Below are 14,939 nucleotides of genomic sequence, written 5' to 3' on the forward strand. Positions count from 1 at the left end.
AATAATTCCTGGAAATGGAAGCTTAATGTCTTTTACACTATACAACTTCATAAACACAGTGAGGATTTTATTTTAAAGCTTTTAATTTGTTAGGGAAATATTAAAGGTACAAACCCACCCTCTCTCCCTGTTTTCTGCTTTCATTATGGCCATTGAAGTGTGAAGTTTAATTAATCAGCAGCATATTAAGGATGGAGACCCTAGGGCTGGTTTACACTAGAAAATCAGATCAACCCAGCTATGTAGCTCGGGGTGTGAAAAATCTGCACCCTGAGCATTGTAGTTAAGCCAGCCTAAGCCCCCCTGTAGACAGGAATAGATTGATGGAAGCCTTCTTCTGTTGACTTACCTCAGGGATCGGCAACCTTTGGCACTCAGCCCATCAGGGAAAGCCGCTGGTGGCCAGGGGCGGTTTGTTTACCTGTAGCGTCTGCAGGTTCGGCCAATCGCAGCTCCCATTGGCTGCGGTTCGCCGTTCCAGGCCAACGGGGGCTGCGGGAAGCGGTGCAGGCCGGGTCACCTCTTCCTGCAGCCCCCATTGGCCTGAAACGGCGAACCGCGGCCAGTGGGAGCTGCGATCGGCTGAACCTGCAGACGCTGCTAGTAAACAAACTATCCTGGCCCGCCAGCGGCTTTCCCTGATGGGCTGTGTGCCAAAGGTTGCAGATTCCTGACCTAGCTATTGCCTCTCGGGGAGGTGGATTTACTACAGTGATGGGAGAACCCCTCCTGTTGCTGTAGTATCTACACTGAAGCGCTACTGCAGTGCAGCTGGAGTGGTTTAAGTGAACATACCCTACTTGCGTAGCTCTTAATATCACTGCATTATGGAAAAGCTGGGTTTGCCCCACCTCCCTAAGAACTAGACCACAGATGTTTTATAATACTGCCAGATGGCTTTGTACAGGTAACCTGCTTGGGGATCAACATAGACCTTCTTTCAGCAAGATTGTCTTATTTAAATGTTCCAGTACAGTTAGCACTGTCATGATTAAGGTTAAGATTTTATCACAGTCATTTTTAGTAAAAGTTATGGACAGGTTGCGGGCAACTGTGATCTGTCTGTGACTTTTATTAAAAATAATGGGGGAGGGGCTGATGGGGAGAGGGCTGAAGTCTGAGCCCCACGGAGGCCGGGAAAGAGTTCAAGCTCTGCTGTGGGAGAAGGGAGTCCAGCACCTGCACTGCAGCAGCTGACAGTGCCGGTGCCTGTGCTGCAACCCCAGTGGCTCAGAGCTCTGGGATCCCCCTGCTGCTCATAGCAGCTGAGGGCTCCAGCTCCCCCCACCGCCTGTGGTGGCTCAGAGCTCCAGGGTCCCCACTGGCTGATACCTCCAGCCCCACCGCCCCTGGGGCTGAAGTGGAAAATGTCACAGAGGTCTCTGGAACTCACAGAATCCGTCACATCCATGACATAATCTTATCCTTAGTCATGGTGTAAGCTGTTAAAGTAATCTAGCAATAGTAATGCAGTTCTGTCAGTAGGTGAAACTCCCGGATGAGGTACTGATTTCTGCTGCTGTATCTGAACTCCTGTCCTTGCGTGCCATTGTGAGATGATCAAATTCATTTAGGAAGGAAATTGCATCTTTCCATGCTTTTTTGGGGTGTTCTTTCTCCCCATGAATTAAGGGAGAGACCCCCTCTGATTTTGTGGCTGGCTAGGGACCCCCTTTTTTTTTTTTTTCTCTTCACTTGTGTGTCTCCTTCCCTACTCCACTTTCTCCTTTTCTCTGCAGAGTTGTCTGCTATTTGTGTCACTACTTCCAGATTTGGTAGGGTGACTGTCCATTCAGTAGGGTGGGTTCTCCATTCAACCCCTTCAGTAAGGCCTGGGATCTTAGACCCAAAACTCCTTTTCGAATTCTTACTCTGCGGAGATTTAGCTGCTGCCCCAGCTGGTTCCCTGACCTTAATACTTTGACAGCAGGAGCTTTGTGGGTCTTATATTATAAGTGAACTGAAAAGGTTTGCAACCAATATAGAGAAATAATTTAAGCTCCCAAACCAACAAGATGCAAGTTTAGACTAAATGTATCTGTCAGTCTCTAAACTTGCATCCTGATCTGGGGCTTAAACTAATTCTTTATTGGTTGGAAAGCTGTTCAGTTGACTTTTCAGTAGACAGGGCCCAACGCTGGCACTGTATGGTGTGGTATTTGTAGTATGATTCCTTAGTAGGATGTTGAGCTCTACTCAGCTGAGCCATGACACCTATGTTTCAACCCAGTAGTAAACCAGGGTTCTCTTTCTGGCAATTTGTGGGGCCAAATTGACTTCATGGGAGTTGCACAGGAAGGGATGAGGGTGTAAATCGGGGCAGAATTTGATTCTTAGTGCTAAAAAGTGATGCAGATGAGTAAATGCACAATACTCAAAGTTGTGTACATCCCTCCCCACCTGTAGATAAATGACGGCAATTTGACAGTGGTGTAACAACGCCGATAGTAACAGTGAGCTCTCTTAATGCAGCTGAGCTTCAACAAATAGCTGGCAAGTTAACAGCTCAGGGGAAACATATGGTTGTCAGCAGCAGTAAATGTTCTCTTTAAAAGGCAGGAGAGGGGAAAACCCAAACTCTTCACTGAAATTCACTTTGCAGTCAGGGAAGTAACTGAAATGCCAACTACCAAATCAATGTGTGATTGCCCAGTGCTCTTATGATGCTCTGAGAATGTTTTGGGAGGTGGGTGCCAATTGGAAGCTGCTGATTTTTTTTTTCTATGTATATATACAGGAAATGCAGGGTGGAAGCTTCTATTTGAATTTGAACTTTCTGGTGACGCAATGAGGAGGTGTGCACACCAAAAAAGAACACAATGCCAATTGAATTCTAACAGGTTGTGTGATTTGGGAGTTAGTTTATCAGAGACATCTGCCTTGCCTGTGGTATAATTCAGCTTTGTTTCCCCCTTCTTATAATACTTAAAAGTCATTCACATGAGACGTATTCTGTGGTCTATGTACCTTCCTTTATACTGTCCCCTACGAACGGACAGCCCTCTCTGATCCTGTATGCCCCATAACTATCTTCTTCTCCCAATTTTTTTTTTCAAATCCTACCTTTTCTCCTACAGTCCTCTTAATTCCCTATAAACCATGACAGTTTCTGTGGATCTGACAGACTGTCTTTATTTTTAAGATAGATGAATTTCAACCTCAAAAAAGAATGTCTATCTGGTTGTGTGTGTATTTTTAATACTATATAATGCTCTTGTTTTGCTTGCAGTGGCATCCTACAGGCAGCAGCCTAGGAGATTCAGGGGAGGTCTACACTATAGCCGGGATCGATGGTCTGAGATCGATCCACCAGCGGTCGATTTAGCGGGTCTAGTGAAGACCCGCCAAATCGACAGCAGATCGCTCTCCAGTCAACCCCTGTACTCTGCCCCCTACGAGAAGAGTAAGGTAAGTCGACGGGAGAGTTTCTCCTGTAGACCCCCGCGGTACTCTATCTAAGGTACGTCGACTCCAGCTACGTTATTCATGTAGCTGGAGTTGGGTAGCGTAGGTTGACTTACCGCGGTAGCGTACAAGTAGCCTCAGTCTGAGCAATTTGGATAAGGAACTAACTTTACCAATGGCTTATCTCGCTTCCAGAAAACACTGCATCAGAACTAACAAACAGCATTTATCCAAAAGCTGTTTATCCTATTATTATTTTATTATTTTTATTATTGCAGTGGCTAGAAGTTCCAGGCATGGGCCAGGCCCCCATTGTGCTAGGCGCTGTACAGACACTGAACAAAAAGACTGTCCCTGCCCCAAAGAGCTTACAATCAAAGTATAAGACAAGACATGAGATGTTTTAGTAATTGAAGTTCTGTTTCACAGTGTATGACAATGTCTCATTGTTTCTTTGTGCTCCCCAGTCTGTCTGTCTGTATCTGTATTAATATTACAATATGTGTAAACTGCCCAGTACGCTTTTATGCTCAATATGAATAATATAGAGGAGCAAAAACATAAATCTGCAATAGTGCCTTTACTGCGTAGTATCACAAATACTGGGGAATGGATTGCAGAGATCCTACGAAGTTAAGAGCGTTCCATTCTTAGGTGCTTTACATAAATCAAAATATTCTGGGCTTTCGCTGAAAACGCAATCATTCCGCCCCCAAAAATCAACAACTGATATCTCCCCCACAAATACAGTTGGTAACAGAAGAGCCCCACCTCCCCAAAAGCTACGTTCCTTCCAAACATTTCTGCCCTCTCCTAAAGCCCAAGAACATTGATGGGTTTTGCAGAGTGCCTATCAGGTGTGTAATTCCCTGCCCAGATTTGCTCAATTGACATTGCCTTCAGGAGGAAAGACCTGCCGGCAGCCCCCTTCTTAGTTATATGGTGAGGCTCCTTCAGCTTGAGTGTCTCTGCCGGTCTCAACTGTGGCAGTATAGTGCATGGAGATTTCTTGGAAAGGCAGGCGCCAATCTGTTATGGCCTTTGTAGGCAAAAATTGTGATACCAATTCTTCTGTCAGACACGTTTGTCAGTCAGGAGTAACTCCTGAACTCAATACAGTAGTAGAGGGTTTCTTAACCATTTCAGGCTGGCAATCCCTTATTCAAACTCAGAAATTTTCATGATACCCTTACAATTGCTACAAATGTAAGAATAAAATTGTAACCATGTTATCCTTGGTAAGCTTATATAATGTGTGTATGTAGCAAATGCCAGAGAATACTTGACCTGGAAATCAACTATACCTACATTTGACCTCACCAACTTTGAAGGTTTTGGCCCTCGTGAAGTTATTCCAGAAATTTTATTTTCTTTGCTTTAGAACTGTAATAACATCTTCAGTGCCTTGCAACCCCCCCTTGATTGCCTTTTGTGACCTACCCCCAGGGATTGTGACCCATTGATTATGAAACATGGCAATAGTATATCAGTGTTAGTGAGGGAGTGGGTGCTTTCTCCTTAAACTCCACCCAGAAACCAGTTGGCAGCCAATGCAGATCACAGAGTACCGGTATAATGTTCAGGTAGCTGCATTCTACACCTGTTTCTGTCTCCAAATGGATTTCAGGTGCCTCTCCTTGTAGAGCACATTATTGTTCTCTAATCTCAAGGCGACAAAGGCACAGACTGCAGAACTGAGATGTGGCTCTGACAGGTGCATAACTCCTGGACATATCCAGGGTGGGAGAGAGCCATCCCAGTTACTGTTGCTATCTGATTATCTCACTCCCAAATTACAAACTCAAGTGTTTAAATGGTGGTAAACACCCTCAGGCTAGGAGGTCTGTTATAATTTTCAACATCTCTTCTGGCTCCTTTCCCCTAAGGTACCCACTATTACCTGGATAGAGCTTCCACCATCACCCCCTCCTCTCTAGATCCCAGGCAGATGCTGAGAGATATGCTCAACTGCACCATCTGGGTTGATGTGCCTTAGTGCATTTCCAACCTCCTTGGTGGTTAACTGAAATAGAGTTTAATTAAAATCTCATTATCAAGTTGTCCTACAACATTAGTAAATAAAAATAACTTTAACAGCTGCCTCTTGTGACTTAGTAAGTGGCAGTTTCAAGGATTTGACATCTGTTCATTAAAAAAGAATTTGAAAAATATTGAATATTTTTATTCCGTCTGCTCTCAGAAGATTTTAAATCCAACTATATTGTGGTCTTTTTTTCCTACTGCTGCTATAGTTTAAAATTCCCAATGAGAGGGGAGTACACCCCATAGCAAGCTGCCTTGGGTATGCCTCATTTGGATTTATAAGATGCCTTGGGAGTCATTTGAACATCTCCCTATGGGCCAGCGGGTGGATGTATCTGTCTCTCTTATTACAACCTGTTTGATGCACCCTCCATTTTACTACCTATTATTTGATGCACATTGCTGTTTTAAAAAGCACAGCTAGCAATATTCAGCCAGTCTAATTTTTCTCCACTTCAGCCTACTTACTCCACCCATTCCCATTACTTTCAGTTTTGCTAATGAAACCTGCTTACTCTCCCCTCCCCTTGTCACTTCTATTTTATTCTGCTCCCTACACCTGGATCATCCTCCTTATTCCAGCATAATAGGTGCCCATCTTCTTTTCATTCAAATCTGTCCTCAAAGCTCACTTGATCCGCGAGACCCATAAACACAAGTGTGTCATGTTAAGAGTTAGTGCTATTCTCTCGGACTCTGTTTCACTCCTCGGTGTCTGATCTTTGTCTTTTTAGACTGTACGCTCACTGGGCCAGGACTGTGTCCTTTAGGAACGGTACGGGGCTCAGTAGAATCTCGGTGCGTAAATAAATAATAAAGTGACCTGCTTGACTGAGGATCCATTTTCTGCATTAGTCACTAAGTAAAGTAGTGCAAACAAATGTTTGTTCTACAGACTTGAATAATCTCTTCAAAGTCACACTTTCAACTGACTGTTTGACCCCTACAATTTGATTCTAACAAGTGACTGAATAAATAGTTCCTTCTTATATAACAGGTCTTATCCCTGTTTCATATTTGAGGCCATACCCGCTTACTTTAGTCACAAAAGTAATATTTGACTCCTGTTCACTCTACTGAGCCAACACAGCTACAAGGGAGCAAGCTGGATTCTGTTGTGGCTCATGTATCATCAGTTATATTCCAGTTGTGCTCTTGGTTAAACCTGTGCAGTCCCAGTGGTGACAGTGGTGTTGCACAAGTGTGACTGAGAGCCGAATTTGGCCTGCAGAACTGTTTTCCTAATGAAGCTCCAGAAGGTAAGAACTTAGCTTGACTCTCGGATGGCAGAGTTTGCAGGGCTGGTAGTTAGAAAACCCATTTTTCCTTGTGAATTGAGTGAATTTGATCTGGAGTCATTGAAACAAAACACATGGAACAGCACACTGCCTGCCTTATTATCATTTTGCAGAGTAGATCCATACATGAACTTTCTCACAGCAACTGGTTCCTCTCCTTGTGTGTGTTTTCACTAAAATGTGGCCTCCCTACCGTTTACCCTGCAGTATTTATGGAAGCTCAACCAACCTCTCTGCTCATATTTGCAGCTGCTATGTAGGCTGTAATTACCTAAGAAGCAGTTGTGACACTTATAGTAAGGATGCAATACAATTTATGTTGGTATTATCGGAGTGATGCTTTGGCTGCCTGCCAATTGCATATGACTCCTGGTGCAGGTTAATAGGTAACGTACCCCCGTTAATAGATCCCAAATCTGATCATGTGAATAACCGATGCTGGAAGTGCCGTATTCCAGCAACCAACTGCTGAGTTTTTAAGTGCTTAGTGCTGTTTACTTAACACAGTCTGTGCTGATAAATTACAAGCACTCTGCACTTAGTAAAGAAAATAAATTCCAGCCCCACAAAATAATAGCTTTGCAGCACTTAGCCCTGTTTATAGAGTAGTTCATCCACATTTCCCCCAAGACTCGCAAATATAGCTAACAAATCATGTGAAGATAAAGTCAATGGGATAATATGAGACCACAAATGCAAGATCGTTCTTTTTGAAGGCTCTGGCTCAACAGTAACTTTGAAGGAGCATGGTGGCTCCAAACCCTGTTGTGCCTGGACAGGAGCAGAGCCATTGCTGTTAGTTTAAGGTCACTCATCTAACGTAGTTTTCATTTGGGGATTTAGCTTTTATTACAGCAACCATTCTAGTTCATGGCTGAGGTGGAGAATGTTCATTATAAACCTTGCTTGCAGGCACTCAGAACTTTCTAAAAGATGATCCTTTATGCTAAAATGTCCCATGATTAATATAAGTGGGGGGGATGGTGTTGTAAAGCACAGGTCAGAGAGTCAAGAAGTCTTGAGTTTTATTCCTGACTGTGTCACAGGCTGTCTGTGTAACCAGGACAAGTCATTTCGCCTCTGTGCCTTTTTAAGTTCTTTGCTTGTAAAATGGGGGTTACTGATACTTGCCTATCTAATAGGGTGCTGGGTGTTTAGATTAGGAATGTCTGTAAAACACTTGGAGTTTATGCTGTCTAAATGCAAAGTGTTATAAGTAGGGCACGGTGTTTGTCATGGAGGTTGCAGGAAGTCACAGATTCCATGACTTCCTGCAACCTCAGTGACTTCTGCAGTGGCCAGTGTGGCTGACCCCATGGCCAGCTGCTTGGGTGGTCCTGGGAACAGTCACACGGGCTCCTGCTGAAGCGGCTCTGCAGTCAGCCTCTCCGGGGGCCCCGCAGCCAGCCACACCAGCTGCTGCTGGAGTGGCCCCAGCCCCCAGGCCAGCTGCACTGGTCGCTGCTCTGGCGGTCCTGGACAGTTGGTCCCTGGGACCACCCCCCAGGGCTGTTGGTGCCCCCGCCCCTAAGATTCAGTCAGGGATATTTATGGTCAGGTCGCGGGCTGTGATTTTTTTGTTTCTTGCCCGTGACCTGTCCATGACTTTTTAGTAAAAATACCCATGATTAAATTGTAGCCTTAATTATAAATACAAAGGTGAGGAATTCAGTCATGTATGTTGAAATAAACTGGATTCCTATTCAACTTTTATTTTCAATTAGTGTGTGTGTGGGGGAGTATGCTAATATGATGTGGTTGGAATTTTAACACCACAGTAAAATGTATGGTTCCCACAACAACCATAACTCTGCCATTACATGTGTGCGTTAAGGCCTAAAACTTAATAGCATAAACAGTCATTCAAAATACTTTATACACAAAGGGCGAAATTACATTTGTGGAGAGAAAACACAGATCTCAGTTAAATGCTGACCGCTGATATTTTAAACTAACCATAGACCTCTTTCTGGAGAGGAGAGAATCTTTGAATTTCGTTACTTGTGTTACATTAACTCAGTGTTTGTAGTTGAGAATTTTAACATAGGTTTTTGCACAGAGTTATGTAACTGCAGATCATTTGTAGTCTGCAGGCTGGTTTAAACTCCAGCTGGGGTGCCTCAGTGTAGATTGCAGTCTAAAGCACAGCTGGAGTTTCAAAACATTGATTCCATAGAGTATAAATTGCATCTGTGGTTGAAAGCCTCCCAATGGCAATGCGCAGTAACCTGAATTTGAGAACGCTTTCTTTTCCATCTATGGTGGATAAATGTCTGCACGTAAACATTAATTGGTCCTTTAAAACAATAGCCATAAAGATGGCCTTTTAAAAAAATTGCTTATGCTGTTTTACGCAAAGCAATTTAGTCCTAGTTAGGAAATAACCTCTTGCTAAAAATGTTGGCAACCCAAATCTGTGTTCGGAATTTTAGAAGCGCAAAATAGCATCTTCGATCTTTTTTTCTCTCTCTGTATTTTGCTTAAAACCCCAGATGAAACTCCCCTTGAAAAAACTGGCCAGAAAAAACTCCCTCCCAGTTGTATCCCATTGCAGGGGGTGCGTTTGAACCCCTGGAATTAGGGCATTCTAATGGCAACACTGGAAAATCAACCCTGGGTGCTTTCATCCTCACTGTTTAGATTGTGTCTTATGTGAATCACAGAGATGCTCTCTGACATTTGATTTGTTTTTATTTGAGCATTTACATTCTTCTGTTCTTCAGAATTTTCTGGTAACATTTGTGCATGTGTTGGGTGGAGGAAGGAGTTCTGATCTGTTCCTTTTGATTCAAAACGGCTGTGGAGTAATGAAAGGGACTACATATTCCTTGACTGCATTACCCACAAGGTGGCAATGTGTGACAGCAGCTGGTACGGTGAAGCACAGTCTCTGCTGTTCTTTAGCATTAATATTGAAGCTGGCCAGGTGGTACTAAGATTGAGCAGCAGTGACAGGGAAGTGTGCTGAGATTCTTCTGCCCTAGGGCTTTGGAAAAATGGCCATATGTCCCTGTCCAGCAGTGTTTCCATCCATGCAAGTGGAAAAGCAAAGTGGCTTTGGAATATAGGATCTCCTGTTTTATATCCCTCTTCATCTTCCTTCTCTCCCCCCCCCCCTCCACTTTCATTTTTTTTTTAATCAAACTTTAACAAGGCCGAGGCAACTGTGGAACTGTTGGAAGGTCATGGCTTGTGGTCTGGACCAGTTTTCTCAGCTCCAGCAGTTACTTTTTATTACCAAATGTCTCCAATGTAAAGTGTGGTTGTACTCTGCGTAAAAATAGCCCTTTGTTACACCATAGCTGTTCCTTGTGTGTCTAGAACAGAGCTGCAGACTTCAGTGATTAAAAATGAGGCTTTTGTTACTTTTTATTCCTGTCAGTCCTGCAGAACTAATGGCTCTGGGAGAATAAGATGGTCTACTCTTGTTTGTGCATCATCATTAGAAATTGTTTAAGTTCCAGTTGCAGGGCCAGAATCTGTTCTGTCTCATCTGTGAAACCCGATAGAAGATATTGAAGTGAGTCTAGGGATAGCTGGGAACAGGATTTGAAGACATTGAGGTTGCACATGTGCAATTAAGGGCAGAATTTTGCATGCTGAATATTGACCGCTGATGGTGATGTGGGCATCAAAAAGAACTCAGATTTTTCAGATCCCAGGTGAGATTGGTGCATTGGCAGTAAGAGAAATTGACTTCTTTCTTCTAAACTGAACCAATTTGATATGGTTTCACCGAGACATGCTCAACATGGGACTGCCATAAAGTCATGTTTGTGGTCTATTTCCAGAGTAAAACCACCCTTCCATGCAGTGCAGGGTAAAATTGCCGATCTGCTGTCTGCATTCTATGGAGGATTTAATGTACAGTGTGATTGCAATAGGATAACATTGGCATTCCTAGTGCTGTATCTGCATTACCAGGCATGACAGTGGGAGTAGTGGGGGAGGGCAAGCACACATGCAGGAGAAAGTGAATTTGATGTGGCTGAATGGAAAAGTGTGGGGTGGGGCTATAATTCAATTTTTAAAATGCCATTTGCTGTTTGCTCTCTTGCTGCAGGTGAAGTGGAAAGGGAAAGATTTGTTTGACTTGGTGTGCAGGACACTAGGACTCCGAGAAACCTGGTTCTTTGGACTTCAGTACACGATCAAGGATACCGTGGCCTGGCTCAAAATGGACAAGAAGGTTGGAATAGGACTTTCCTTTTAGGGGATGTGTGTGGTGGGGTTGGAGGGCAGATCTTTCCCTGGCTGTCCATGCATGAAACTCGGAGATGCATCAGTGGGAATTCTGGGGGCGCACCAGGAGCGGAACTAGGCTTTGGCTGATCTATAGATACATTAGTCAGGAGATCCAAATACAGTATGATTGTCCTCCAGCACAGTTAGTGTTAGGTCGGACCTTTAGTCTATCCCTGAACCATCACAAAGCCTTAGACTATACATACAAGGTCCCTTCTACGCTATAAAACTGGTGCGTTAGCTGTTTCAAGGGACAGCCATGTTACAACCATACCCCTAAGATGATTGTAATGTAAATAGGATCTAATATCCTATTTGGACAGTCCCCGTGTGTACATGAAGGGCAGACCCTTTAGAGACGGTAGCTTTCCAAAATATACAGTGCAAATAGTGGAAAAGTGAGGCTGAAGTATGACATTTCTTTACTAACAGTCTGCCAGTGTTTGAGGTATGGAAGTGCCTAGGAAGGAGAGACAATAGCGAACGTATATGGGAGATGAAGTTAAGGAAAGGAATACTTCCCAACAGTGTGATCCTCTCGGCTGTTGAATAGTCTTCTAATGGAACCATCATTTCCTTTGCTTGTATGATTTAAAACTAAACTGGGCAAACCACTAGGAAATGTACAATAGGGAATAATCCTGTATGCCGTCTCCTCCCACCCCCCAGGTATTCTTCGTTCTGGTGTCTGAGAGGAACCTTTCTTGAGCAGTATTGAAACAAGGGTCCAGTTGAGCCTGTGTTTCAAAACACAAGATATTTAGTTCAGTGAACAGAAGTTAGGATTGTATCTCTCTGCCTAAGAAAAAATATGGAAGCAAATTCCGGGTTCACCAGTTGTCTTTGTAGCAGGAAACTGCATTTTTTGGAGAAAGATTTGTGTGTTGGTAGAACCCTGTATGTGCTCAGCAGGGAAGAAGAAAAATGAATCCTCTGCCTGATGACAAATTGCACCCCATGGCATGCAGGATGATTTGTTTCTGCTTTGAGTTTGTTTTATAAATATGTAGAAATTGCAAACTTCTTACCAGCCTGTGGGGCAATGGTTCCTGAACTTCCCAGATTTCATCATGTTGACCAGGTGACTGGAAAACCTGGAGAGGGGGTACTGCAGTTTGAGGGGAAGTAGAAGTTTGGCACCTGTGTCTAGGCTGTAAGAGACAATGGTGTTGGGGAGGTTGGAGTCACTGATTGTCAAATCCTGCAGGTTCTGGATCATGACGTTCCAACAGAGGAGCCGGTCACTTTTCACTTCCTTGCCAAATTTTACCCTGAGAATGCGGAGGAGGAGCTGGTTCAGGAGATCACACAGCACTTGTTCTTTCTGCAGGTATGCGCTTCAGCAATTGGTTGTCCTTCCCAAGGGCTGGGGAATGTGGTGGGTGATAAGTCTGTAGATGTGTTTCTTAATGTTGGCTGTCTCTGGCCATCCCAGCATGGCTTCTCTTCTTTAAGTTCAAACCCACTCTGAAATGAGCAATTTCAACAAGCACACGGTGTTGTAAAAATAGAGAAAAGATGGTTTGTGTAAACCTAGCAGCATTCGACATACTCAGTCTGTAAATCTGGGAGCAATGAGGTGACTAGCCATATTAATAGGTTATACTCTCCTGCTAGGGGGGTATCTGTGTGAGAGAGGGGCAGTTTCAGGAGCTAAGCAAAGTGCAGGAGGTGTCACACCCTTGCAGCCAGTGCAAATGTCTTGTATCAAGATATGCTAGCTGTCTATAATGCATGGCTAGCATTTTTATTGTATAAAACACAGGTACATCCTCCTGAAGGAGAGCAGGACAAGTCCAGCCCTTGCCATATTCAGGGTACACTGTAAAACTCTCCTCTTCACCAAAGTAGGCCCCAAATAACTGGAGCAGAAGAAAATCCCAGAAGCCCAATGGAGTCAGAAGCTGATGGCTAAGATGGAGTGGGATGGAGAACTAAATGTTCCAGCTGACACACTGTAGTTTGCAAACTGTGATAACCACACCTAGCTCTTATGCAGCACTTTTCATCAGTAGATCTCAAAGTGCTTGACAAAGGATGTCAGTCACTATCACTGTCTTTTTACAGATAGGGAAACTGAGGCACAGAGAGCCGAAGTGGGTTGCCCAAGGCCACCCAGCAGGCCAGAGCTTCTTCAAGAAACCCAGATTTCTTGAGAGCCACTCCACTGTGCTGTCCACTAGGCTACATTTATAGTAACAGGCTCTTTAGCTTTAAAGATTTCTAGAGAGAAGGGAAATGCCATGCAACTTTGTTTTGGGGAAATCTGCGCTGATGCTGTTGCAGTGGCAGCTCTCTACTTCAGGTTAATGAGGCACTTTCATCAGAACTTCCATTTTTCAGGCAAGGACGATTTCTGAAATAACTACCTTTTGGGCTGCAACATTCCAGGTTTATTCTCAGCCCGTAAGGTGACCTGTGTGTATGTGTGAGAGACTTATTGGACTGGGAAAATTACAATGATGTCTAGTGGTTACACTAGGATTCCTGGGTTCTATTCCCAGCTGTTTGTCCTTGGACAAGTCATTTAGGCTTAAACTTTCAAGTGTCTGCCGATTTTTCTTTTTTGGGTGCCTCAGGTTGAAGAAGGAGGTTGGATTTTCCAGTGTCCCAAGTTAAAGCACCCAAAATTAGTAGATGCTTGGCTATTTAGCCCCAAAACTGAAGCCATCCAGATCAGTGGACACTTGCAAATGTAGGATTCAAACCTCACTGTGCTGTTTCTGTCCCTCTGTAAAATGGGTATAAAAGCTACCTCAATGGGTTGTTGTGAGGCTTAATGTTCATGAAGTACTCTGTGCCCTTATATAGTACCTCTACTCTAGGGAGCAAAGTATTAGTGTTAATTTTCAGGCACTTTTTGTTGCTCAGGTACTTCACATAGGTATTTTAAAATGATTTTAAAATGGCAAACTTGCCACGGATTTAATCCTGGGTGAGGAAAAGTGCCTTTGATGTAATTTAAGAGTTTAAGCAGTTGAAAACTGCATCTCACAAGTGCAGCATGTGACTTTTTACTGGTGGTTTTTAAAAACAGTGTTGGAGCACCACCACCCAACTATCTGTGACATAGGAACATGTATAAGTCTGCAGACTCGCCTGATTGTGTTAATACAGAAATATAGCCTTTGTGATTGGTAAGGAAAGGACATAGATGCAAATCACACTATAAGTGCAAAGTGATGTTACTGTAGCTGATTGTGTGTCAGTCTGACAATCCATTTAAAGCTCACATTGAAATAAAATGAACTTTTTTCCTTTGGAAAATTAGTGTTTAATATAAAAATAATCAAACATGCATGAAAGTCAGGAAATGCAAAGGGGCTGCTGGGGGGGCTTTCCCGATCCCATGGCTTCTGCCGGGGACGGGGTAAGGGTGTGTTCTAGGGGGGCTTCCCCCATCCCGCGGCTTGTGCTGGGGTCCTGGTCGGGGGTCAAAGGGGCTTCATCTGCCGGGTGGCAGAAGCCGGGGCCCCCGGGCCTGTGGGTCCAGTGGCTAATCCGCCACCTGCATGAATCCATCTGAAAACAGTGGCTTGTGGAAACCTGAGCCCGTTCCCAGAAGAGTGCCAGAGTTTGCGTCAGCCAGAATTGTGCCCTGTATGAGGAAAATCTTTAACTGGCTGGTTGGCCCTAGTTAAAACAAACTGCAGCCATCCGCTGTGATGGTTGCGCCTTGCATAGCTCCACTAAAGCAATGTTCTATCTCCTTTGCTGCTTTGCTCAGGTAAAGAAACAGATTTTAGATGAGAAGATCTACTGTCCTCCTGAGGCATCTGTGCTGCTGGCCTCCTATGCCGTCCAAGCCAAGGTAGGCACAGAGGAATGATGGGAAATCTCCCATGAGCCCACTGATGTCCGAGTGATTTCATTTTATTTCCTCATGCCTTTTGAGGTGATAGACCTTCATCTGCTGAGGAACTGGGGCGGTGCTAGATTTGTGCAGAC

General features: G+C 44.0%; 1 protein-coding gene across 7 annotated transcripts in view; it reads left to right on the forward strand.

Annotated features, from left to right (window-relative positions):
- Nucleotides 1-14,939, forward strand: part of NF2 (neurofibromin 2) — an 85,998-nt gene that overhangs the window by 11,677 nt on the left and 59,382 nt on the right. For 6 of the 7 annotated variants that reach the window (XM_034790708.1, XM_034790702.1, XM_034790705.1 and 3 more), the window contains exons 2-4: nt 10,810-10,935; nt 12,199-12,321; nt 14,719-14,802. In XM_034790708.1, the coding sequence (XP_034646599.1) occupies nt 10,810-10,935; nt 12,199-12,321; nt 14,719-14,802 (333 nt within the window). The remainder of the gene's footprint in view (nt 1-10,809; nt 10,936-12,198; nt 12,322-14,718; nt 14,803-14,939) is intronic. The other variant, XM_034790707.1, reaches the window with a different exon arrangement.

Source organism: Trachemys scripta, chromosome 15 (genome assembly GCF_013100865.1).
Source record: "Trachemys scripta elegans isolate TJP31775 chromosome 15, CAS_Tse_1.0, whole genome shotgun sequence".
Lineage (NCBI taxonomy): Eukaryota > Metazoa > Chordata > Testudines > Emydidae > Trachemys > Trachemys scripta.